We start from the raw sequence: 27,143 nt of genomic DNA, 5'->3' as shown, positions 1-27,143 counted from the left end.
TTGAACATAATTAAAGCATAGTGATTAATCACAAAAACAATATGTAATTATATATGTGTTTTCCGATGGTCTTAGACGACCCTGTGAAAGGGTCATACAACCCCCAAAGGGGTCCTGACCCACAGGTTGAGAACTGCTGGTCTGTGTCTAAAACATTTCAGGTGAACAATTACTTTTATTGAAAAGCCCAGAATGCTAAAACTAAGAGAATTTTGTACCTTTCAGCAATGCACTCTGGGTAACACACACATTCTTCATTCATTCATTCTCTCTCTCTTTCTCTCTCTTCCTCTCTCTCTCTCTCTCTGGAGAAGCAGGCTGAAATATAAATGTATTTCATGAAAATTTAGAATCCTGTATACTAGAGTTTTAGAACAAACTAATAATTAAAATTACCAATACTAAAAAACATTTTACTCTTGAGATTAAAGTAACTATAACATACTTTTAAAAGGCAGAGACATCAACCTGGTAGAGCCATAATACCAAACTCGAGGCATGGTCCAGTATAACACAACAATGGGTCATGTTCTCACACACATCTTAGAGGTTACATGTATATATATTTTTATTGATTTCAGAGAGGAAGGGAGAGAGAGGGAGATTGAAACATCAATGATGAGAGAGAATCATTGATTGGCTACCTCCTGTACCCCTCAACACTGGGCATTGAGCCTCCAACCCGAGCATGTGCCCTTGACTGGAATCGAACCCAGGACCCTTCACTCTGCAGGCCAACACTCTATCCACTGAGCCAAACCAGCCAGGGCTTAGAGGTTACTTTTATATTTCCTAAATAATCAATGTTTAAAATGTATTCAACAACAAATAGCAACAAAAAACAAAGAACAAGACACTTCTATTAAAGAAAACCAAGAATCTTTCTTATGATCAATAAAAATGTTATTTTACAATGAAAAAAATGCCTGTGTTAATTTTTGAAAAGAACATTTTGATATAATAAAAGGAAAGGGCTCCCTTTTGGAACAGTAGTCAACTGCGATACTGTGCATTAAATCATCATAGCAATGTTTGATACACAATGACTTCCAAAGTGTGTAACGTAAAGGCAATATTTAAAAGGAATGCTCAAATATTGGTAAGAAAAGACAACCAAGATGGCGGCATAGGTAAACACCTGAACTTGCTGCAGTGCAAAACCACATTAAAACTACAACTAAAAGAAAGAACGAACATCATCCAGAACCACAGGGAGACTGGCTAAGTGGAAATTCTACAACTAGAAGGAAAGAGAAAAGCGCATTGAAGCGGGTAGGAAGCGCAGAGGTGCAGAAGTGCAGAGGTACAGAGGCGCGCAAAAGGGGCTGGCAGCTGGGTACGCTGTTGTCTTTTTCAATCAGGAGGGAGATACAAGCTCCCGACTGCTCTGAACTCTAGTTACGGGTGAGAATCTGGGGACCCAGACTCATACGGGCCGCAACGTGAGGGCAGCTTTCTCGCAGAGGTGCTCACGGTGTTCATTGTTCTTGCATTGAGCCATGGGACACAGAGACCCAGGGACCTATGGGGGCAGGGCTGACAGGAAACCATTGCTATTTGCTCCACCCTGGTGATTCCCTGAGACCCCGCCCCACTCAATTTACAACCCCACCCAAGCTGTGTGCAGAGGCTTTTGCATATGGATGGCCTGGCTTTTCTCCGCCTAAAAACCTGTCAAACTGCAGCTGGGTCAGAGAACCCCAGAGCTTCCAAAAGAAGGCCTAATGCTGTCAGCAGGCTGCGCTGCTTCACAGCTGTGCCTCATCTGGGCACCTCCAAACCCCAAACAAAGAGGAGGAATCTGCAGATCTTTCTGTAGCTCCTGCTGAGTGACCTCAGGCAGTGGCTGACTTTGCAACTCCTTGGAGATCCAAGAGCCAGTTTACCCAGTGGTCAGAGTGAGACCATCCAGAATACAACTCTTCACATCCATGAGAGACACATTCAGGGGGCAGACTCAGTGAGCGCCAAAGCCCCACTGAAGCAAGTCCTGCCTCATAAGGGTGCCTCCAGTACAGAAGTTCTTCCATTGTAGACACAACTGGTCCTCACAGCCAATCGGCCTGGAGGTCAATTCCTCCCAGTGACACCAACAGCAATCAAGGCTTAACTACAACAAGACTGTGCACACAGCCCACAAAGGGATGCACCAAGAGCGTCCACCTCAGGTAATTAGGGAGGCTGAGCCACTGGGCCCTATAGGACACCTAGCACACAAAGCCACTCTATCAACACAGGGAAGCAGCCAAAATGCAGAGACAAAGAAACAAATCAGAAATGAAAGAAATGGAGGAAAGCAAACTACTGGATATAGAGTTCAAAACCACAGTTATAAGGTTACTCAAGAATCTTCTAGAAACCTCCGAGAAATATAGTGAGATCCTCAAGGATATGAAAAAGGACCAATTAGAAATTAAGCATACACTGACAGAAATAAAGAATAATATACAAAGACCCAACAGCAGACTAGAGGATCCCAAGAATCAAGTCAAAGATGTGAAATATGAGGAAGCAAAAAACACCCAACCAGAAAAGCAAAAGGAACAAAGAATACAAAAATATGAAGATAGTGTAAGGAGCCTCTGGAACAACTTCAAGCATACCAACATCCAAATTATGGGGGTGCCAGAAGAAGAGAGAGAGCAAGATACTGTAAACCTATTTGAAGAAATAATGACAGAAAACTTCCCCTACCTGGTGAAAGAAATAGACTTATAAGTCCAGGAAGCGCAGAGAACCCCAAACAAAAGGAATCCAAAGAGAACCACACCAAGACACATCATAATTAAAATGCCAAGAGCAAAAGACAAAGAGAGAATCTTAATAGCAGCAAGAGAAACACAGTTACCTACAAGGGACTACAAATCAGCTACGACTGTCAGCTGATTTCTCAACAGAAACCATGCAGGCTAGAAGGGAGTGGCAAGAAATATTCAAAGTGGTGAATAGCAAGAACCTACAACCAAGATTACTCTACCCAGTAAAGCTATCATTTAGAATTGAAGGTCAGATAAAGAGCTTCACACATAAGAAAAAGCTAAAGGAGTTCATCACTGTCAAACCATATGAAATGCTGAAGGGTATTCTTTAAGAAGAGGAGGAAGAAGAAAAAGGTAAAGATAAAAATTATGAACAACAAAGTGACAACAAATACATATCTATCAACAAGTGAATCTAAAAATCAAGTGAATAAAAAATCTGATGAACAGAATAAACTGGTGAATAGAATAGAATCAGGGTATAGAAAGGGAGTGGACTGACAATTCTCAGGGGGAAGAGGGTGTTGGGGGTGCGGGAAGAGACTAGACAAAAATTGTACACCTATGGACGAGGACAGTGGGGGTGGGTGGGTAAGGGCAGGCGGTAGGGTGGGAACTGGGTGGAGGGGAGCTGTGGGGGGAAAAAGAGGAACAACTGTAATAATCTGAACAATAAAGATTTATTAAAAATATATATATTGGTAAGAAAACTGAACACAGCCCTAGGTGGTCTGGCTCTGTGGATAGAGCATCAGCCTGCGGACTGAAGGGTCCCAGGTTTGATTCCAGTCAGGGGCACATGCCCAGGTTCCAGGCTCGATTCCCAGTCGGGGGCATACAGGAGGCAGCCGATCAATGATTCTCTCATCATTGATATCTCTCTCTCTCTCTCTCTCTCTCTCTCTCTCTCTCTCTCTCAATGCTTTTGACCTTTGTTGTTAAATTGCATATCTACACTAATAAAAGAGAAACATGGTAATTGGCGTACGACCGCTACCCTTCCCATTGGCTAATCAGCGTATCCTTATGCAAATTAACTGTCAGCCAAGATGGCGGCCGGCAGCCAGGCAGCTGGAAGCTAACAGGAGGCTTGCTTGCTGTGGACTCCAACGTTCCCGCCTCACTAGCTGGCCTCTGAGCTTCAGTTGGAAACATAGTAACATTTATAGAAGATAAACAAAACTCCAGAAACCTCCTGTCAGTCAGCGAGATCTCAGAGCTGGAGTCGCAACATTGTTTCGAATACAGAAAACAAAGGCCAGAAACCTGCTTTCAGCCGAGCCTCAGAGAGAAAGCCGGCTCTCAGCTCAAGTGACAGCCATAGAAGGTAAATAAATGCCAGAATAAAAAAAAAAGAAAAAAAGGAGAGGTTTGGAGCTTCAGTTGCCCGCCAGCCTGAAAACAGCCCTCAGCCCCTCACCCAGACTGGCCAGGCACCCCAGTGGGGACCCCCACCCTGAAGCAACAAGATGGCGGCTAATTTGCATACTGAAGGCGGGCGGCAGCAGGCAAGGCTGTCTGCGGTCTGGGACCTGGATCTGTGACCCTGCCGGGCGGGATCAGCGTAGCCGCGAGGCCTCCCGGCACCAGGATCAGCGTGACAAGGGGCAACGCCCAAACACCCTGATTGCCCTGCGGCTCTGTGTGTGACAGTGGCAGCGCCCCAACCCCCCCCCCCCCCACGGGCCCTGCTCTATGTGAGACGGAGTAGAGCCATACCTCCCCATCGGCCCTGCCCTGAGTGTGACAGGGTGTGGCGCCTCAACTACCCCCCCCCCCCCACGGGCCCTGCTCTGTATGTGACAGGGGGCGGTGCCCCAGCTCCCCTATTGGCCCTACTCTGGTCTGTTTTCACTTCATAGGGCATATCACACCATTCCCTTTTGGTTACTTTCTCTATTTCTTATGTGCTATAACATTATAAGCAGAATAAGACATAATTAGATAGCTAAAGGTTCAAAAATGTAACACACTCAGCATAAAAATAAGATGAGAGAAAATTAAATAGTATATATAAATGGTAGTAATAAACAAGTCACCAAATTAGTATTAGTTATGAAATTCACTAAATACTTCAATGCTTGCATTGTGAGGAAATTTATAGGGCTATTGATTGACTTTATAATTCCATTTTGGGACTATGGCCCAAATAAATAATTTGAAAGAAACCAATTAAAATTAGAACAGAAATGGTTATGGCTGTATTACCCCTATAATAAAAAAAAAGCTAAGCACATTTCAAACATTCAATAATTAAGAAATGTAAAAGTAACCTCTAAGATGGATGTGAGATTTATCAGGATGATCACTATATAATAATGTCAACTGTAATTGAAAAATAAAAATGATTTAAAAATTTAAAAGTAACCTCTAGTACACAGATTGAAAAACTATGGACCACCAGTTGTTTTTATAAGTAATGTTTTATTGGAACCCAACCCTGTTTACTTTGTTGAATAGCTGGGACAGATTGAAAATGTTTACTATCTGGCCCTTTAAGAAAATGTTATCAACCCCTGCTCTTATATATTAACATTAAAATAACAAATATGGTTTTTGTGGATACAGAGACATAACAAACTAATGTCAAAGCACACACTCTACACACAGGTATGTACAACTATAATGTGTCAAGCACTGTGCTAAGTGAGCATTTACATATATTATCATTTAATCCTTACAATAACACAGATATTTTAAATTTATACAAGAATATACTGAAGCACTGAGAGTTTAAGTAACCTGGCTATCACACCTCTACCAAGTGTGAGAGCCAGGATTCAAATTTAGCAGGTATGAACAATCATATGAATAAGGTGGCAGCACAGAATTCTCTAAGTCACTGAATGATGAATAGAGCAATAATGTGTAAGTGCTCAGTTTACTGCCTCTTTTTCGTTGCCAAAATGCCTGTGTTCAATAGAAGGGTCAAACTACATCGATTTCACATATTTACTAATGACCACTAATGACTACTAATGTCCCTGTATTTTTTCAGCACTCACTACATGCAAATAACTTGGTGATCTACATTCTGAAGTCTATCCCTAAGAGGTTTATAAGGAAGTGGAATATAATCACAACAGATGAATAGTTAACCAAGAAAGGATTTAGTAAATGTTTAAGAAAACCAAAGGAATATCATAAAGCAAATTAAACAATTACAAAATGAATTATAACACATACAGACTGAGTATATACATAAAGATGCTCACTCCTTTTTTAAATAAAAGAGGAAGAAATCAACAGGGAGGAATTCCTTATGTATTTTAACCATCTGAATTATAGATACCTCAAAGTTCCACTTAAAATAGTTAATAAGCGCTGAACCGGTTTGGCTCAGTGGATAGAGCGTCAGCCTGTGGACTCAAGGGTCCCAGGTTCGATTCCGGTCAAGGGCATGTACCTGGGTTGTGGGCACATCCCTACTGGGGGCTGTGCAAGAGGCAGCTGATCGATCTCTCTCATCGATGTTTCTAACTCTCTATCCCTCTCTCTTCTTCTCTGTAAAAATTCAATAAAATATATTTAAAAAAATAGTTAATAAGCATCCACTGGGTGCTAACAAACCTGATTCTTTTCTTTTTCTCAATATGAGTAGGCTTGAAAGCTAAATAACATAGAAGAAAACTTTAAAGGTTGAAACTCATAAAATACTATAAACATTACTGCAGCAAATAACTCTAAAAATTCGGACATTATCTGCCTTGTGTGACACAAGACAGCATGAATCTTAATATAATTTTGAGGTTTAGATAAATTCTATGATTAACCATTCTTACTTAAAATTCTGCGTTCTGAATATTATCTCAAAAGGACTGCTCTGGCCCTGGCCTGTGTTGTTGAGTAGTTAAAGCGCCAGCCCAAGCACAGAAGAGTCACAGGCTCGATTCCTGGCCCCAGTCAGGGTGCATGCAGGAAGCAATCAATCAATGTGTTTCTCAAAAAAATCAACAGGATGCCCTGGCCGATTTGGCTCGGTGGATAGAGCGTTGGCCTGCAGACTAAAGGGTCCCAGGTTCGATTCTGGTCAAGGGCATGTACCTTGGTTGCAGGCACATCCCCAGTAATGGGTGCGTGGGAGGCAGCTGATCGATGTTTCTCTCTCATCGATGTTTCTGGCTCTGTCTCTCTCCCTTCCTCTCTGTAAAAAAATCAATAAAATATATATTTAAAAAAAAAAAATCAACAGGACCCTAACCGGTTTGGCTCAGTGGATAGAGCGTTGGCCTGCAGACTCCCAGGCTCGATTCTGGACAAGGGCATGTACCTTGGTTTTGGGCACATCCCCAGTAGGGGGTGTGCAGGAGGCAGCTGATATATGTTTCTAACTCTCTATCCCTCTCCCTTCCTCTCTGTAAAAAAAATAAAATACACACACACACACACACACACACACACACACACACACACACCACACTGGTAATTGCTCTTGTAGCAGGTCTTTGTAGGCACTTGCTCTTTTATCACCAGAGCAGGCTTTTTGTTGTTGTTAATCCTTACCTGAGGATATTTTTCCTGTTGATTTTATATATATAATATGGATTAACAACAACAAAAAGCCTGCTCTGGTGATAAAAGAGCAAGTGTCTACAAAGACCTGCTACAAGAGCAATTACCAGTGTGGTATACTGAACATTATCTTTTTACAATTAATATTTGATTTACACAAAACTCTACTAGGTAATTAGTTTCCTCTCCTTTTAATTCCATTTCAGTAAAAACAAAGAACACTAAAACTAACTGTATAAACAAAGATATACATGAAAGAACCCAATAAAAATGTGCAGTAACTTAGCACTTCTTCTTTTAAAAGACTGAAGTGAAAGACACAAGTAAAAATTAAAAATCTATAATTGGCCTCTGCTTCCTGCCATTAAGGAATAAGACCATCTGGATTCATTCTCTTACTGCGAATGACTAGCAAACAAACAAAACAATGGGCAACATGGAGTATAAGGCCTATGAACCCTTGGAGTAGAGAAAGAAAGTGAGCACTGTGTTTGCCCCAGTTTACTGCCTGGACAGTGTATGAGTCAGGAAGAATCCAAGCACCAAGTAGCAATCTCAATGACTTGTGGAGACAGAAACAGGAGGTTAGGAAAAGCCAAAGCAGCTAGAATGTGTAGAAGTAGAGAAAGTTTAAGGGATTTAAATAGGGTTCACTTAAGTGTCTTTGGTTGATAGATCTGAGGATATTTGGTTGACACTCCACCAAACCTAGGAAAAGAACCAACAGAAAGCTTATGAGGGCTCAGAATAGTTAAGGGTCCCACCAGCCGGAATCAAGAAACCTCATTCAATGAGGCATCAGGTGGAGTCCTCCCAAGAGTATCATCTTAGTAGTAGGGCTATTCAGCACTGAAGACTCAATCTGTCCTAACAAAACTTAAAAGCAAACTTTAAAAGGATCAAATTAATCTCAAGTAACTTAACTATGTGCTAGAACAAAATCCAACACTCAACAATGTAAATTCACAATGTCTGAATCCAATCTAAAATCACCAGGAATGTAAAGAAGCAGAAAAATATTACCTATAACCAGAAGAAAACTAAATCAACAGAAACAGAGCCAGAAAACAGAAATAATAAAGGTCTGAGCAGACAAGGGTCAATAGCTGTTGTAAATATGTTCCATACGCTCAAGAACATAGAATAAATCATGAACATGATGAGAAATGGAAGATAAAGAAGGAACATCTAAAAATGAAAACATACTATCTAAAATGAAAAGATACACAGCCAGCCCTGGTTTGCAGCTTGGCCTCACCTGAGCACCTCAAAGCCAGCACAAGTAGCAGCCACCTGCAGATGGCTTGGTAACTCATGCCCAGTGGCCCCAGGCAGAACACAGGCAGCAGCTGACCGTGGCCTACACTTCCTAGGAGGACCCAGAGCCAGTGCACCCAGTGGACAGCTTCAGACCATTTTGAAGCACCACCACCCAACCACCTCCACAAGTGACACACTTAAGCGACGGACTCAGCAGGCACCAGAGCCCCACTGAAGTAAGTCTTGCTCTGGAGTTGGCCTCTGCACAGCCGATGCTCTGCAGTGATCAGTGCTTGGTGGTCAGTGGTCACAACCAGTTGATCCTTGCAGCTGACCAAACTGGGGGTAAATCCCTCCCACTGACGTGCTGATTTCAATCAAGGCTCAACTACAAGAGGAGGAGGGTGTGCTCAACCCACACCTCAAGTGCCCAGCTTCGGTGAACAGAAAGGCTGGGCTACTAGATGCTATATAACACCTACTACATTAGGACACTCTACCAAGCCTGGGAGACATAGCAGCTCTACCTAATACATAGAAACAAACACAGGGAGGCTGCCAAAATGAGGAGACAAAGAAACATGTCCCACATGAAAGAACGGAACAAAACTCCAGAAAAAGAACTAAACCAAAAGGATACAAGCAATCTACTAGATGCAGAGTTCAAAACATTGGTTATAAGGATGCTCAATTAATTTAGTGAGCAAAATCAACAATATAAAAAGGACCAGACAGAAATGAAGGATACACTAACTAAAATAAAGAATAATTTACAGGGAATCAATAGTAGATGAAACCAAGACTCAAATCAGCAATTTGTAATATATAAAGAAGTAAAACACACCCAATCACAACAGCAAAAATAATAATAATAATAATAATTTAAATCCAAAGATAAACACAAAGAGGCCAACACATCATAATTAAAATGTCAAAGGTTAAAGACAGAGAGAATCTTAAAGTAGCAAGAGAAAAGCAGTTAGTTACATACAAGGGAGCTCCCATTAGACTGTCAACTGATTTCTCAACAGAAACTTTGCAGGCCAGAGGAATTGGCAAGAAATATTCAAAGTGATGAAAAGCAAGGACCTACAACCAAGATTAGTACTCTACCCAGCAAAGCTATTATTTATCATAAGGACAGATAAAGAGCTTCCCAGAGAAGGAAAACTTAAAGGAGTTCGTCATCACCAAATCAGTATTATATGAAATGTTAGTCTTCTTCTTAATGAAAAGGGAAAAAAAAGTACGAACAAGAAAATGGCAATAAATATATATCTATTAACAATTGAATCTTAAAAACAAAGGAACAAGCAGAACATAAAGAGACTCACAGATATTGAGAACATTTTGATGGTTGCCAGAGGGGAGGGTGGTTGAAGGAATGGGTATAAAGGGTAAAGGGATTAAGTACAAATTGGTTGTTACAGAATAGTCATAGGGAAGTAAAGTACAGCATAGGGAATATAGTCAATCTAATCTAATAAAAGACAAACATGCAAATTGACCGCAACCTTCACTATGCCTTAAGCCACGCCCACCAGCCAATCAGAGCAACTGTATGCAAATTAACCCAACCAAGATGGCGGCCGGCAGCCACAGAGCTGAAGTGAGCAGGAGGCTTGCTTGCTCCAGTGATGGAGGAAGCCAGCCTGCCGATGGCTCTTAGCTCCACTCAAAAGCAACAAAGTTGCAATTATAGAAGGTAAATAAACCCCAGATATCTGCTTTCAGCCAGCCGTGGCCACGGAGCTGGAGCGAGCTGGAGCGAGCAGGAGCCAGCTCTCAGCTCCACTGAAGGCAACAAAGTTTCAATTATAGAAGGTGAATAAATCCCAGAATAAAAAAAAAGAAAAAAGAAAAAAAGGAGAGGCTGGGAGCTTCCGTCGCCGACTGGCTTGGCCAGCCCAAAAATGGCCCTCAGTCCCTCACCCAGACTGGCCAGGCACCCCAGTGGGGACACCCACCCTGAAGGGGGTGTGACCAGCTGCAAACAGCCATCATCCCCTCATCCAGGCTGGCCAGGCACCCCAGTGGGGACCCCCACCCTGAAGGGGGTGTGACCAGCTGCAAACAGCCATCATCCCCTCACCCAGGCTGGCCATGCACCCCAGCAGGTACCCCCACCCTGATCTGGGACACCCTTCAGGGCAATTCAGCCAGCCCCCACCCATGCACCAGGCCTCTATCCTATATAATAAAAGGGAATATGCAAATTGACCCTAACGATGGACCGACTGGAACAACCTGTTGCTATGGCAAGCACTGACCACCATCCTATTTAATAAACAGGTAATATGCAAATTGACCCCAACGGTGGACCGACTGGAACAACCTGTCGCTTTGGCACACACTGACCACCAGGGGGCAGACGCTCAATGCAGGAGCTACCCCCTGCTGGTCAGTGTGCTCTCACAAGGGAAGCTCCGCTCAGCCACAAGCCAGGCTGACGCCTGCGAGCGCAGTGGCAGTGGCAGGAACCTCTCCTGCCTCCTCGTCAGCACTAAGGATGTCCGACTGCGGCTTAGGCCCGCTCAAGCTGTCAGTCGGACATCCCCGAAGGGCTCCTGGGCTGCCAGAGAGATGTCTGACTGCCAACTTAGGCCCAACCCCCTGGGTAGCTGGCCTAAGCCAGCAGGTGGACACCCCCCAAGGGGTCCCGGACTATGAGAGCATGCAGGCTGGGCTGAGGGACCCCATGTGTACAAATTTTCATGCCCCAGGCCTCTAGTATTATAATAACTATGTATAGTGTTAGATGGTTATGAGATTTAGGGGGATGATCACTTAGTAAGTTATGTAATTTCTAATTACTGGGCTGTACACTTGAAACTTTATTATAATGTATGTAAACTGTAATTGAAAAATAAAATTAAATTAAAAAAGATACAATGGATGGGATTAATAGATGAGGCAGTGCAGTAGCCAAGATCAATAACTGTGAACGCCCAGTAATGGAATAATTTTTAAAAAAGAAGCAAAGGGGTGTAAAAAGAAAAATAACTTGACTTGCAGGATAGTATCAAGTGTTCTAACACATGTGTCACTGCAGTACCATGAAAAAAGGTGGGGAATATTTGAAAAAATAAGCAGTATGTAAGTACTCAAGCATAATGGCACTGTAAGTACAATAATCAAATCAAGTGGCAATTCAAAAACATCAATAAGCCTTGCACTGGTGATGTGACTGCAAAATAATGAAAAATTCTTTGTAAAATTTCAATATTTCACAGCACAATCTTCCCTTGATTTACACACAGTAAACTTAAGTTTGCACATTAAACTCATGCAAAACAAAACAAAACAAACCTAATAAAAAAAAATTGAGTTTTAGGCTTAGAAGATAAAATAAGTATTTTTTCACTACTGTGATTTGGGAGAATATTCTGAGTCATGCAGATCAAGGGACAATTTTTTTCTTTCCTCAAGATTGTCCTGCAAACTGCTAAATAGCTAGCATATTTGGTCCAAATCATTGGCAAAATTAAGTCAAAATGAATTTAATAGGACAAGAGTTTATTTTATATGTAATAATAAAAAGTAAGGTAAAGATACAAAATTCATAAATATGCTCAAAGATTTTTACTAGGAAGAGAGGAGTTGACAAAAATCTATAATAATAATAGCATAATATGCTAATTAGACTGGACATCCTTCTGGATGAAGCCGGGGCTGCAAGGGCCGAGCCCCTTGCACAAATTTCATGCATCAGGCCTCTAGTCATCATTATAATAGAAGATTGACATATCCTTCTCCATGCCTGACAAAAAATAAAATAAAAAAGGCACGGAAAGGGGTATTTGGGATGGAGATGGGATACTTGAAAAATGTAACTGGTAATTTAAAAATCACATTCTCTATCCACAATAAAATTAGCTTAAGAATAATAACTATTGGTTCTAGTCAACCACTTGGTAATCTTAAGGGCAAAGAAAAAAATAAGTATTGCAATAAAAATACCTTAAAAAAGACACTGGGGGTAGGGGAGGCCAGGGAAAGGTCAAGGGGAGAAAAAAAAAAAAGGAGACATATGTAATACTCTTTGTAATACTTTAAGCAATAAAATAAAATTTAAAAAAAAACCTTAAAAGGATTTATAGGAAACTATGTAATATTTAAAATAGCATTGTTTTGTAAAAAAGATACAATGATCACTATAAGCTAACCAACTTATAAAAACTGAAATAAAAAACTTGAAATACCACCAAGAGATAACATAACCATAAATAAATGAAGAATTTTAGCAAACTCATGTAAACTGCAAAATATATTATAAAATCAATCCCAGATTAAAGGAATAATTAAAATTAATTTTACTTTTAAAAATTCTACAAGTAAACTACTTTATAAAAAAAGATTATCTTGCAAGTGAACCCCACTTCTGAGAGAACTATGGTTATTTTAGTACTAGTGGCCCAGTGCACGGATTCATGCACATTGAAAGGAAATTGGGAGCCCGCACCCGCATGCCCAGGGAGTTTCCAGGTCCCTGTGAGCTGCTGGGAAGTCATGTGGGGCATCTGTCCTCCTCCCTGCAGCTTCCTGAAAAAGTATTTCCAAATATCCTTTCTATGGCCAGGGTCGCACCTTGCCAGCTGGGAGGTCCCCAGTGGATGCCTTGGGCCGTGCTGGATGCTTTCCACCGCTCAGAGCCAGATAAGAGACACTCCAAGGTGAACAATACAAAATTATGGATCTTGGGGGTTGGGGGTTCTCTGCTGCCCACACCCTCACCCTTCAGATCCATCTCTCTTGACTCTTACCCTGATTGTCAGTCGCCACCTTGTGGCCACTGTTATATTGCTGCCTTCCTCTGTAACTCTGGGGCAATCCGTAAGGGATGAGATTTGATCTTGATGCCCAAGGCTGAGTTCCAGGAGCCTGGCGATGATATCAGGCTCGTCCTGGTTACTCTGAGGGTCCGCACTTCAACTGTTCTCTGAAGATTGTAACTGCAGGCTAATGGGGTATGAGGGATGTAGCAGTGCGCTAAGCGGCAGGCAGCCAAGGAGGAGCCCGAGCCGGGGCTGGGCACCGCTCCCACTCATCCAGGCCCTGCTGCACCTGCCGCTACCACTCAGTAGCGCTGCTGCAGAGGCAGGAGAGGCTCATGCTGCTGCCGCAATGCTCACCAGCCGTGAGCCTGGCTTCTGGCTGAGTGGTGCTCCTGCTATTGGAGTTTACTGACAACCAGGGGGCAGCTCCTGTATTGAGCGTCTGCCCCTCTGGTGGTCAGTGTGCGTCATAGTGACTGGTTGACCGGTCATTCTGTTTTAACGGTCGCTTGGGCTTTTATATATATAGACATATCCTTCCAAACGTTTTCCATGTGTATTTCACATGCTCAGTACAAAAATAACACATTTGTATTGAGAAAAAATGTTGTCTACCTTATATCAATGAGTTTAAAACAAAAGTTACAAAGTGTGTTTGATTGTATTTGTAAAACACGGAAGCATCATGAAATTAGCATTTAGACAGGGAGAGCAAGTAACATAAGCTTAATATCATTAGCATGATAGTAACATGAAAACTGGCAATAAATGAATTTCTACAAGGTAAAGAAAGTAACAAGATACCACTATACACCATTCAAATGACAAAGTTTTTTAAAAAATGACAGTCCCTAGTACTGATGATATTGAGCAACGGGAACTCCTCACATAAGCTGGTATGACTGTAACAAGGCACACCCACTTTAGGGAGGAAAAAAAAAAAGTTTGGCAGTTTCTTATATAGTTAAAACAAACACCATGTGATCCCAAAATCTCATTACTAGATATTTACCCAAGTCAAATGAAAACTTATGTCCACACAAAAATCTGAACGCAAATGTTCATAGCACTTTATTTATAACTGCCAAAAACTAGACACAACACAAGCAATCCTCAACTGAGGACTAAACAAAAAGTGGTATAACCATATAATGAAACATCACTCAGTGATAAAAAGAACTACCGATACAAGCAATAACATGGATAAAACTCAAAATGCATTATACTAAGTAAAAGCAGCCAACTTCAAAAGGCTACATACTATGATTCCATTTATCTGACATTCTGGAAAAGGGACACAGATCAGTGGTTGCTAGGGGCTAAAGGTGGGACAGAGGTGGACTTCAATGAAAGGAACAGGGAACTTTTTAGAGTGATGGAACTTTTTATCTTGAATGTGGTAGTCACTATATGACTGCTTTTTGTTTTTTTTGTTTTTTTTTAATCAAAGCTTGAAGAACTATGCTAAAAAGGACAAAGTTCAATGTATGTAAATTATACTATAAGAAAACAACAAAATCCAGACACTGGAATCTCATCCCAAACATTTCAAATTCTAATTTGATGTTTTACTTACTGGTTATACAATGCCTTCCCCTAAGGCAGCGGTTCTCAACCTGTGGGTCGCGACCCCTTTGGTGGTCGAACGACCCTTTCACAGGGGTCGCCTAATACCATCCTGCATATCATATTATTTACATTACGATTCATAACAGTAGCAACATTACAGTTATGAAGTAGCAACGAAAATAATTTTATGGTTGGATCACAACATGAGGAACTGTATTTAAAAAGCCAGAAGGTTGAGAACCACTGCCCTAAGGAATACCATAAGATTTTGGGCAATCCTGGCATTCAATCTCCCCCAATATTACTTTCTAGTACTATAGCACTCACCAAATTCTCTAGGAAGGTTAAATGTTTTACACCTACCATATAAATACTTACGCTCACACTCATGCCTCGTTTAGTTAGGTGTATTGTCTACCTTGCCTATAATACCACCTTTCCTCTTTTCCCAATTCTTTCAGCCCTTCTATATGTTGGCCATTAAAGAGGCAAGAAAAGGGGGGGGGGTTAATTCATACATTTCTGTAACAGTAGTAATACACCAGAAGGATAATGTCTATAGATGCAATTTTTTAAAATGCAATTTTTCACAATAACTGAAGACAAGTAGGAAAAATACTTGTATTTCTAAACACAGTTCATAGAACACAGGAAGACAATTCACAAAAGAATACTGGTAAAATGTAAGGAAATAGCCAAATCAAATTTAATATAACACTATTTTCTATCTCATAAGCTACAGGAAAAATACAAATTGCTCAAAAGACTGATATTTGACTATATTGTAGATATACTACTTTGGAAAAGAATTTCATAATTTATATAAAAAGCCACAAAGTAGTCATTCCCGCTGAAATAATCCAAAAAAATAATTAAGATATAAAGATGCTCACTAATGTCTTTAAATTATCTAAAGCAGTGGTCGACAAACTGCGGCTCACAAGCCACATGTGGCTGGCTCTTTGGCCCCTTGAGTGTGGCCACGAAGTTTCAATCGCACTGTACGTGCACGCCTTTTGTGGAAGAGCCACACTCAAGGGGCCGCAGTTTGCCGACCACTGGTCTAAAGTGTTAGAGAATATAAGAGAAACATTAAATGTTCTAATTCTGCCAATATTCCTTTCACATTTTGCTCTAATTTTCCCTGAAATCCTTCTCCCTTTTTACCCCTTTTTCTACAAGCCTTGGTTGGCTCTTCATTAACCATCAGCAAGTGCAACAAGGTAACTGGAGATGTAGTCTCAACTCTATTTAAGTAATAATTTGACCAAGAGTACTAGTAAGTCAATTAATTTTATGAACTTCAAATATCTCATTTGCAAAGAAACATAAATTAAGGCAATCTCTCTCTTCAGAGAATTTCTCTTTCATAGAGCATATACAACATATGCTCAGGTATTTAAATAAACTCCAAACTACTGGGGGAGGGGAAAAAATACAGTAACAACTGGGGGAAAACACATGCTCTTATTAGAAAACTTCCAACATGGAAAACCGAGGACCTGAAATGACAATTTATTGCTAATGTTGTGTAACTCTACCCATGACCATGAATCTCAGCTAGAGATCACACCCTGACAAAAATGAGTCTCAGATTTACTTCTTTTAAACCTGGAATTCATAAAAATAGTGATTTAATGCAAGATACTTTCAGTAAGTTACAAGCCAATCAATTATGAGATCAGAATAGAACTGAGACAGTGAAGCATGGTACTTTCTGCTCAGCTTGTCACACCACTGTTAGAGCCCTAAACCACGGTACTGGAGATTTTCATGTTTACGAGATGGGATCTTGCCCATCCTTTATATATAAAAGTCAGAAACTACTTAATTGCAAGTAATAATGTATATACATCTAAGAAAAACTCCCCATTTTTCAAACATCACTGAACAAAACTTATATAAAAGAGCTGAGAAGAATCTGTTTTCTGTAAATTTATTTTAGCATTTTAAAAATATATTTTTATTGATTTTTTACAGAGAGGAAGGGAGAGAGATAGAGAGCTAGAAACATCGATGAGAGAGAAACACCGATCAGCTGCCTCCTGCACATCTCCTACTGGGGATGTGACCGCAACCAAGGTACATGCCCTTGACCGGAATCGAACCTGGGACCTTTCAGTCCGCAGGCCGACGCTCTATCCACTGAGCCAAACCGGTTTCGGCTATTTTAGCATTTTAGACTTTCAGAGTTCCAAAGATATTACAGAAAGTGCCGTATACTTCCCTAGTTTCTTCTACTGTTTACATCTTACATTTCTATGGTACATTTATCATGATCAAGGAACAAACAATAAAAATATATTAAAAAAGAAAAAAAAAGGAACAAACAATAGAGTATTATTATTAACTCAACTCCACACTTTATTCAGATTCCACTAGTTTTCCCCCTAGTGTCCTTGTTCAGTTTCAGGATCCATCCAGGAATCCCACAGTCCATGTAGTCATCATGTCTCCTTAGTTTCCTCTAGTCCAATGGTTCTCAACCTGTGGGTCACGGCCCCTTTGGGGGTCGAACGACCCTTTCACAGGGGTCGCCTAAGACCATCAGAAAACACACATATAATTACATATTGTTTTTGTGATTAATCACTATGCTTTATGTTCCATTTGTAACAATGAAAATACATCCTGCATATCAGATATTTACATTACAATTCATAACAGTAGCAAAATTACAGTTATGAAGTAGCAACGAAAATAATTTTATGGCTGGGGGTCACCACAACATGAGGAACTGTATTAAAGGGTTTTGGCATTAGGAAGGTTGAGAACCACTGCTCTAGTCTGTGAGAGTTCCTCAGACTTTTCTTGTTTTTGATGATCTTGACAGTTTTGAAGAGTACTTGGTCAGGTACTTTGTGATATGTCTCTCAATGTTATTGTCAGGTGTTTTTCTCATGACCACACTATAATTATGACTTAGTGGTAGGAAGATCAAGGTGAAATGTCATTCTTATCACATCATATCAAGGCTACAATCTATCAATATGACTTACTGACAATCTGGCCAAGGTACAGTTTGCCAGAATGTGGAAAAACTGTAACGTTACCTGCTCCCACAGAAGGTATCCTGGAAGGAAGTCACTAAGTACAGCCCACATTCAAGGGATGGGGGTAGGGAGAGTATTAAGCTCCCCCCGGCCCCCCCACCGCCCCCAGTATCTACATAAATTTGGAGATCTTCTGTATGGGAAATTTATCTCCCCCTCCCCCATTTATTTGTCCAATCATTTATCAGTATAAACTCACGGATATTTATTTCAAACACAAATGTAACTTTTTTTTTTTAATCTTTATTGTTCAGATTATTACATTTGTTCCTCTTTTTTCCCCCCATAACTCCCCTCCTTCCAGCTCCCACCCCACCCTCCACCCTCACTCCCCACCCACTGTGTTCATCCATAGGTGCATGATTTTTGTCCAGTCACTTCCCGCATCTCCCACACCCCTTTTTCCCCCAAGAATAGTCAGTCTATTCCCTTTCTATGTCCCTGATTCTATTATAATCACCAGTTCATTCTGTACATCAGGTTATTTATTCACTTGATTCTTAGATTCATTTGTTGATAGATGCATGTTTGTTGTTCATAATTTGTATCTTTACCTTTTTCTTCTTCCTCTTCTTAAAGGATACCTTTCAGCATTTCATATAATACTGGTTTGGCGGTGATGAACTCCTTTAGCTTTTCCTTATCTGTGAAGCTCTTTATCTGACCTTCAATTCTGAATGATAGCTTTGCTGGATAAAGTAATCTTGGTTGTAGGTTCTTGGTATTCAGCACTTTGAATATTTCTTGCCATTCCCTTCTGGCCTGCAAAGTTTCTGTTGAGAAATCAGCTGACAGTCATATGGGTATTCCCTTGTAGGTAATTGAGCCTCTTTCTCTTGCTGCTTTTAAGATTTTCTCTTTGTCTTTTGCTCTTGGCATTTTAATGATGATGTGTCTTGGTGTGGTCCTCTTTGGATTCCTTTTGTTTGGGGTTCTCTGCGCTTCTTGGACCTGTAAGTCCATTTCTTTCACCAGGTGGGGGAAGTTTTCTGCCATTATTTCTTGAAATAGGTTTTCAATATCTTGCTGTCTCTCATCTTCTGGCACTCCAATGACTCTGATATTAGACCGCTTAAAGCTGTCCCAGAGGCTCCTTACACTATCTTCACACTTTCGGATTCTTTTTTTCATTTTGCTTTTCCAATTGGGTGTTTTTTGTCGAATCTTTGGTTTGATTATTGTACTCCTCTGGTCTGCTATTGGGTATAATATTCTTTATTTCAGTCCCTGTATGCTTACTTTCTAATTTCTTTATCGTAGCATCGAGGGTCTCATTAGTTTTCGTGAGGCTCTGCACAAATTTATGGCAAGCCCTCAAAATTGCGATTCTTAGCTCCATATCCTCCATTTCTGTCATGTTTTTTTGTCTCCGCATCTTTTATGCTTTCTTGGTGCACCCCCTTGTGGTCTCTGTGCGCAGTCTTGTTCTAGCCAAGCCTTAATTGTTGTAGTTAACACTAGAGGGATTTGACCCCCAGGCCGGCTGGCTATAGGAATCAGCTGTATGGAAAGCGTCTGCCTTCTGGGGAGGCGCTAATCCAGCCTTTGCCTGAGGCGATCGGCAAATGGCTGTGCGCAGGGCCTGGGCGGGGCGGGATCAACAGGGCGGGCGGAGGGAGCAGTTATGGCCACGCTCAGTCCCTTTCCCAGAGGCTCTGCTTCTCAGAACCCCGGCAGCCGCTGCAGACCTCAGAGAGAAAGCTGCCCTCAGGTTCCAACTGATGCCGGATAATCCCGCTTCTCCCGTTTGAGTCTGGGTCCCTGGAGACTCGCCCGGATCTGGAGCCCAGAGTCTGAGACTCACTCCCGACAGAAAACGACAACCGCGCCCTCAGCCACCAGCCCGCTTTGCTCGCGCACCTCGGTACCTTTGTATTTTCCACACTGCGCCGCCTCTGAGCCTCGATTTGCTGTTCTCTTTCCTTCTAGTTGTAGAGTCTCTCTTCAGCCAGCCTTCCTGTGGTTCTGGGTGATGTCCGTTCAGTCTTTTAGTTGTATTTTTGAAATGGTTGTTTGCGGCAGCGGTCTCCGGTGTTTACCTACGCCGCCATCTTGGTCTCCCCCCACAAATGTAACTTAATGTGTTGCTCAAATTGTTCCAGATTTGGCTATTGAGAGCTTTTTCAGATTGATTCTTGGGTTCCTTTGACATGCTCCCATCCTTCTGTTTCTTGAGACTTCTGGAACTTTTTAAAAACATGTAACTTTCATATATTCTCAATATTACCACATATTAAATTATTTCTTTCATTTTATAGTTATATACTAAATTTTTAAGAATTGAACTCTCTCAGTGAGTTCTGAAGAGAAGCAATCTGACTGCGACTAAGATTTCTGTCCTGGAATAATTTCTCACTTGGTAAACTAGGGTACTTAAAAGTTAAGAAACTTTATGTGTTAGCTTTCTTAGAAGTTTTTCCATATCCCTGCAAGTTGGATTTCATATGAATCTTCTGGTACTCACTGTGCTTTTCTTTCAGATGTTGGGGAGGTGAGGGTGAGAACACTGCAGGTATACTGATCACCTTTATCTCTGTTAAAGGCAAGGACTGCTGTCAAAACATTCTGGCACACCATAGCACAGAAATTCTCATTTTAATCTAGTTTGTTTCAGATTCAGGGCTCCCATTAAGAAGCATGCTATTTTGTTTGGACATGATCAATTTTCATGATCTTTTCTCCTTTATTAGTTCAATATATATTCTATATGACAAACTTCAGGATTGGCTCAACATAACTAATTAGAATATGATCAAGCCAAATTTCTTCTCCAAGGTAACTAATTACTCCCCAATATAAGAAAATACTTTCCTGAAAAAAGCATCTATAAAATGTTAGTTTCTTGTGAAAGGAGTAGGGTAGACTTAAGTATAGTTATTTCCCTATAGATCAACTGTAATGCTCTTTTATCACTGTTGACCTCTAGAGGGAGCTCAACGTTCTTATTACTTTTCCCAAAGATCAGGACTCCTCCTACAAAGGTGGTATATTTAAAATTTAAGAACATTTTATTAGGGCACTGTGAAGAGTAAGTTAAATGTGTGCCATCCCTTTAGGAATTTATTACTCCTCAGCAGTGAAGAAGGCCCCAACCATTTCTTCTCTCCCTTCCAGACTCCTGTGACTCTTCAAACATTCATTCTCTTTCCCACTTGGCATTGATTAGGTATATTACTGTATCCTGAAAAGAGGATAGCTGTAGGCATTTGGAGGCAAATGCTCCCTCTTGCTGACTCTTGATACTTTCAGGGTAGCAGGCCAATGAATCTCTGCCTTCCCCATATCAGGACGCACATAGGGAAGGCAGAGATTTGTATGGCTCACTAGTATAATGCTAAGATGAGGCTGGTTCATGTTTGCCTAGAAACTCTAGTCAAGTTAAACTCCCATTCAGGCACCCACCGCCAAGGACAGAGGGATCATTACCGTACACACCTGTAGCACATTTTTGGGGCCACATCTGTAGGGAAGTTGTACAGGAAATGAAGACAAATCAGACTGCCAAACCTCCACTTCACCTGTCTATATATGACTCTGAGGAAGTAACTCAGTCCCTTATAGGCTCAGTTTCCTCATCTTTAAATACCTGATGGAGTTGCTAAACATAAATAAATACAAAGATATGAGCCTTATATGAGGCACATGGTTACATGCATTGATAAGCAGATGACACTGGCTAGGGTTTGGGCCTTGTTGCAAAGTAGAAACAAGCATTTAACCTCACTTGTTTCTAGGCTATTCAAGTCAATCTAGCCTAGATAACAAGTTCTCCAAATGCTCCAGCTTAGATCACTGCAACCTGAAGCTAAAGCCCAAACTAATAACAGAGTGTTACAGATGCCTTTTTTCCCCCCTGCATAGACACCAAAAAGGCCTCGGGTTGAAGCCAGATTGGTCAGGAGAGGATTCTGCACCCCTATGTCTATTAGTAAAATATCACCTCGATTATACCATAATTTCCTACAATGACGTAAGTGCTAATGGCCCTTTATAACCTTTTCTGAACCTCTGACTCAGAACGGGAACATGTTATGTGATAAGCTCAGCAAAGACCACTCACTGGCTATAGATGCTCATACAGAACCTACATTGTAATGTTGCCATGAGAGTCAGGGTCCATAGGGTAATTTCCAGAGATGTGTTCTGGAACCAGTCTCCCTTCTTTTTAACTTGTTCCCGGATAATCTGATATCATGTATGAATAAAATGGAATGGAACCATACCCTCCTGCAACAAAGAACAGAAAGATAAATAGTTGCTAATACATTTAGTCTAAAGGTTGTGATCTTAACAAACAACCCTTGGTGTATTAATCTTCTATAATAATAAAAGCATAATATGCTAATTAGACCCAACAGCCAAACGACCTTCTGGCTGTCACATTCCGGATAAAGCCACGGTGGCAGGGGCCAAGGCAGAGGCAGTTAGGGGCCATCCAGCAGGCAGGTGAGTGGTTAGGGGTGATCAGGCAGGCAGGCAGTTAGGAGGCAGCAATCCTGGATTGCGAAAGGGATGTCTGACTGCCGGTTTAGGCCCGATCCCGCAGGGATTCCTGTGAGATTGGGCCTTCCCTGCAGGATTGGGCCTAAACTGGCAGTTGAACATCCCCTGAGGGGTCGCAGATTACAAGAGGGTGTAGGCCAGGCTGAGGGACCCCCCCATCCCTTGTACTAATTTCGTGCAGTGGGCCTCTAGTGTTATATATAATGTTAAAAAGAGGAGCTTTAAATGAATCATTCTAAAACTAAAGTTCACCATCTTCGTTAGATGTTCACCAATTTTTAATTGGCTCATAATTTCACAAAGCAAATCACCGCATTAAATTGCCTTATATTGCAATTTCTCATGGAGATTATACAAAGAAATAGTACTGCACAAGCTCGTGCACATCTATGCATGCGTTATTAAGCAAATTTTGTAGCAAGAATGGCTATCTGGTTAACAATATCTGCCTAAAATCATTATAAACTAGGATTGTTTGGGCCATGCTCAAGAACCAGAAAGCACTTCACTGTCTGTTTGTCTTGACAGATTCACACCCAATTCAAGTTTGTTTTCTGATAGGATTCCTCCAGCTCACCTATTAACTGTGTAAAAGGGGGCAGAATATTAAGAGAAAAAGGCTAGAGTTCTTTAAGGTATGTTACAGAAATTTCATCAACTTGATCCCAATAGCAAAATGGAGTCCATTAGGGAGTTTTAAATATGAGCAATCCAATTAGATATGCTCTTAGATTACTCAGCGTCAAGTGAAGAGGATTGGGAACTGGAAGATGGGTAAGCAGGGGGAAGTATGGAGACCAATATGAGCTACTCTAGAAATCCTGGTACACAATGATAGTGATCTAATCCAATAAAGTACAGTAACAATATTATCATCATTAGCCAACATTTAAAATGCATTTACAGTATGGAAGATATGTAATCCTCACAAGAAACCTATAAAGTTGGTTGTATTAATATATCCATTTAACAGAGGAAGAAACAAAAGCATAAAGGCAAAAGAGGACAAAGTGTACAAATTTGAAAATACACTTATGAAGTATATAAAGTAAGACGATAATTGATATGGTGTGGAGCTCTAAAGATGAAAGTAATAATAACATCCGGGTCCTCATGCTGGTACTTGATACCATTGGTAAATAAATATTTACCTTACATTAAGTATTATTTAACATCATCTAAATGGCAGGTATAATTTCAGGTTACAAAAAAACCCCAATATCCAGCCCTATCCGGTTTGGCTCAGTGGATAGAGCGTTGGCCTGTAGACTCAAGGGTCCTGGGTTCGATTTCGGTCAAGGGCACATGCCTGGATTATGGACTCAATCCCCAGTAGGGGGTGTGCAGGAGGCAGCCAATCAATGATTCTCTCTCATCATTGATGTTTCTATCTCTCCCTCTCCCTTCCTCTCTGATATCAATAAAAATATATTTAAAAAAACCAACAATATCCATTGGCTAAATACAAAAGATTATAGCATGACTGCTTTCACAAAAACTCTTAACCATAGAAATACATGATATAGTTATTACAGAAAAATAAATTTAAAGAAAATTCCTTTTGTTCATCGTTTTCATTTTTTTATCCTTTTCCTCTTGGTTCTTGTAGCCTAGTTTGTTCAAGATGATAATTTTCTTATCTTGTTTTCAATGGTATTTACATTGCAATTCATGTTCCCATTTTAAACTATTGTAATCATGTTTTTTCAAATGATTTGAAATTATTTTCATATGATTCCATTTTCAAAGATGCAATTTCTTTCATGAATCTCACTGAAAAAGAGAATTAAACATTTAAGGTTTTTTTTTCTCCACTTACTTGAAAAGTTTATGTCTCTAATTCTAAAAACTGGTCTAATTTTTTATAAATCTTGTACATTTTTGTTGTTTTGTTCATTCAAGAGTCATTTCCTTCAACAAATCCATTTATTACATCCCTGACACTCTAGATCAGTGATGGCGAATCTATGACACGCGTGTCAGAGGTGACACGCAAACTCATTTTTTTGGTTGATTTTTCTGTTAAATGGCATTTAAATATATAAAATAAATATCAAAAATATAAGTCTTTGTTTTACTATGGTTGCAAATATCAAAAAACTTCTATATGTGACACGGCACCAGAGTTAAGTTAGGGTTTTTCAAAATGCTGACACGCCGAGCTCAAAAGGTTCGCCATCACTGCTCTAGATCATGCTAGTATTTCTAGGTTTTAGGGATATAAGACTAAATAAAATTTTTAAAAAAGTCCCTTCCCTCATGGATCTTATATTCTAGTGATGGGGCATTTTACAAGAATGAATCATAAATATAAAATGTATTAGGTAGTGCTAAGTATTATCTTATATAATAAAAGTGTAATACTAGTATGCAAATTGACTGAATGGCAGAAAGACTGGTTGGCGGGGGGCAGGGCCGGTGAGCAGGCAGTGCTAGACCAGCCAAGGGATGTGCCAGCGGGCAGAGGGAGGGACCGATGATGGGGGTGGGGTGCAGGGCCGGCCGCTCGCCAGCCACCGTCCTCTGATGGACCTGCTTGGTCGCTTCCTGCAGACGGACGCCAGGCTGCGGCTTAAGCCGTCAGTTGGACATCCCCTGAGGGCTCCCAGACAGAGAGGGTACAGGCCAGGCTGTGGGATTCCACGCCCCCTCCCGCCCCCTGTGGACGAATTTTCATGCACCAGACCTCTAGTAAAAATATAAAGACCAATAAGAAAACAGGAAGTAATGTTGGTGGTAGGGGGTAGTACTTCAGATATGGTGGTCAGAGACAGCCTCTCTGAAGTGACTTGGGCAAGAACCAAAATGAGCAGGGAATAAGTCATCCAAACTTATAAAGGAAAAGTATTCCTAGGAGAAGACCTAAGTTGAAATGAATCTGCTAAACTTGGTAAGACTAATGCAGAACAAGGTGGTAGAGGAGACAGAACATTCAGCAGAGGCCAGACAACATACAGCCTTGTAGGCCATGGTGGAAGAACTGTGGATATGTTATATGAATGTAAGAAGCCACTGAAGCCCTGACCGGTTTGGCTCAGTGGATAGAGCGTCGGCCTGTGGACTGAAGGGTCCCAGGTTCGATTCCGGTCAAGGGCATGTACCTTGGTTGCGCGCACATCCCCAGTAGGGGGTGTTCAGGAAGCAGCTGATCGATGTTTCTCTCTCATCGATGTTTCTAACTCTCTATTCCCTCTCTCTTCCTCTCTGTAAAAAAATCAATAAAATATATATTTTTAAAAAAGAAGCCACTGGAGAGTTTCTAATTTATGTGTTAAAAGTGATTATCTGTTGTGTGAATACAGTGCCAAAATGAGAGAATTGTTTCTAAGTTATTGCAGTAGCCTAAGTAAAAGATAACGATGGTCTGAATTCAGGTGGCAGCCATAGAAGAACGGATGAATACAAAATACATTCCAAAGATAGCACTGCTAGAACTAACTTGCTGATGATCAGAAGATGATTCCAAGGTTTTTAGAACCAAGCCCTATCTATGGAGAAAAGACAGTGCCATTTACTGGGGAGAGATACACCAGAAAAGAGGAGCGTTGGGGTAAGATATGAGCCAAAAGTTCCATTTCCACATCTTTGGTGTTGATTTCAAGCAGACATACAAGTACAAAGGTCATACAGGCAGCAAGACAGATTTCATAGCAGTTTAGGGAAGGAAGATGGGATAGAATTAGAGTATCATCAGCTAATAGAAGGCATTTAAAGACTAAACATGATTTCCTAGTGCGTGATTACAGATAAAAAAGAAGAGGTGCTTGAGGCTGTCCCACATTGAGCACTGAAGAGGAGGAACCAGCTAAGAAAGGAGATCATGGAAGAACTACTGGTGAGGTAGGAAGAACTTTTCTGGAAACCAGGTAAAGACAAGTGTTTCTAAAAGAAGGAGTGAGGAACTGTGTCAAAAAGTGCATTAAAAAAAAAAGTGTATAAAGATCAAGTAAAGTGAGGGCTAAGAATTAAACTTGGATTTGGCAACAACAAAGTGGTTTCAGTATTCTTAAAATAAAACGTGTTTTCTGTGGCTTTATATTATAGTTGTGAGAAGCAGCAGCTTTGGAGTTGCGTTGCTTAGGTTGAAATCAAATGTTCTGACAGTCTGCAGTTAGGCTTATAAAGAGCATTCTCTTTATATGTGCCACCCATAAAGATTTTCCTTTATTTATGCCAGCGGTTCTCAACCTGTGGGTCGCGACCCCTTTGGGGGTCGACTGACCCTTTCACAGGGGTCACCTAAGACCATCAGAAAACACATATATAATTACATATTGTTTTTGTGATTAATCACTATGCTTTAATTATGTTCAATTTGTAACAATGAAAATACATCCTGCATATCAGATATTTACATTACGATTCATAACAGTAGCAAAATTACAGTTATGAAGTAGCAACAAAAATAACTTTATGGTTGGGGGTCACCACAACATGAGGAACTGTATTAAAGGGTCACGGCATTAGGAAGGTTGAGAATCACTGATTTATGCCTTTGGTTATGCTGGAAAACAGACGGTTAAACAAAACAGGACTGTAAAGCTGACTCATCATGCTTCTGAGTTGCTGACTCTTAGTGGGCTAAGTGTACTGAGTAGTATTTTTTTCAAGAACAGTACTTGAGTGATATACTTGAGTCATTACAAGCCTGAAAAATGCCAGTTTGTTGCCCTGCCTATGTGAAGGATAATTTCAATCAATTTAAGAGTCTT

At 40.7% G+C, this 27,143-nt stretch overlaps 1 protein-coding gene across 4 annotated transcripts in view; it reads right to left on the bottom strand.

Moving 5' to 3' along the window:
* Nucleotides 1-27,143, bottom strand: part of PPP2R2A (protein phosphatase 2 regulatory subunit Balpha) — a 105,335-nt gene that overhangs the window by 40,588 nt on the left and 37,604 nt on the right. The window contains exon 1 of one of the 4 annotated variants that reach the window (XM_070416623.1): nucleotides 22,017-22,101. The exons of the other annotated variants lie outside the window; for them this stretch is intronic. Coding sequence (XP_070272724.1) covers nucleotides 22,017-22,032 — 16 coding nt within the window. The 5' untranslated portion in view covers nucleotides 22,033-22,101. Of the gene's footprint in view, nucleotides 1-22,016; nucleotides 22,102-27,143 lie in introns of those variants that run through there. 4 annotated transcript variants of the gene reach the window in all.

This window comes from Myotis yumanensis, unplaced genomic scaffold (assembly GCF_028538775.1).
Source record: "Myotis yumanensis isolate MYYU_CA2020_CCGP unplaced genomic scaffold, mMyoYum1.0.hap1 SCAF_5, whole genome shotgun sequence".
NCBI classification, from domain to species: Eukaryota; Metazoa; Chordata; class Mammalia; order Chiroptera; family Vespertilionidae; genus Myotis; species Myotis yumanensis.
This window is presented reverse-complemented; position numbering and strand designations above follow the sequence as displayed.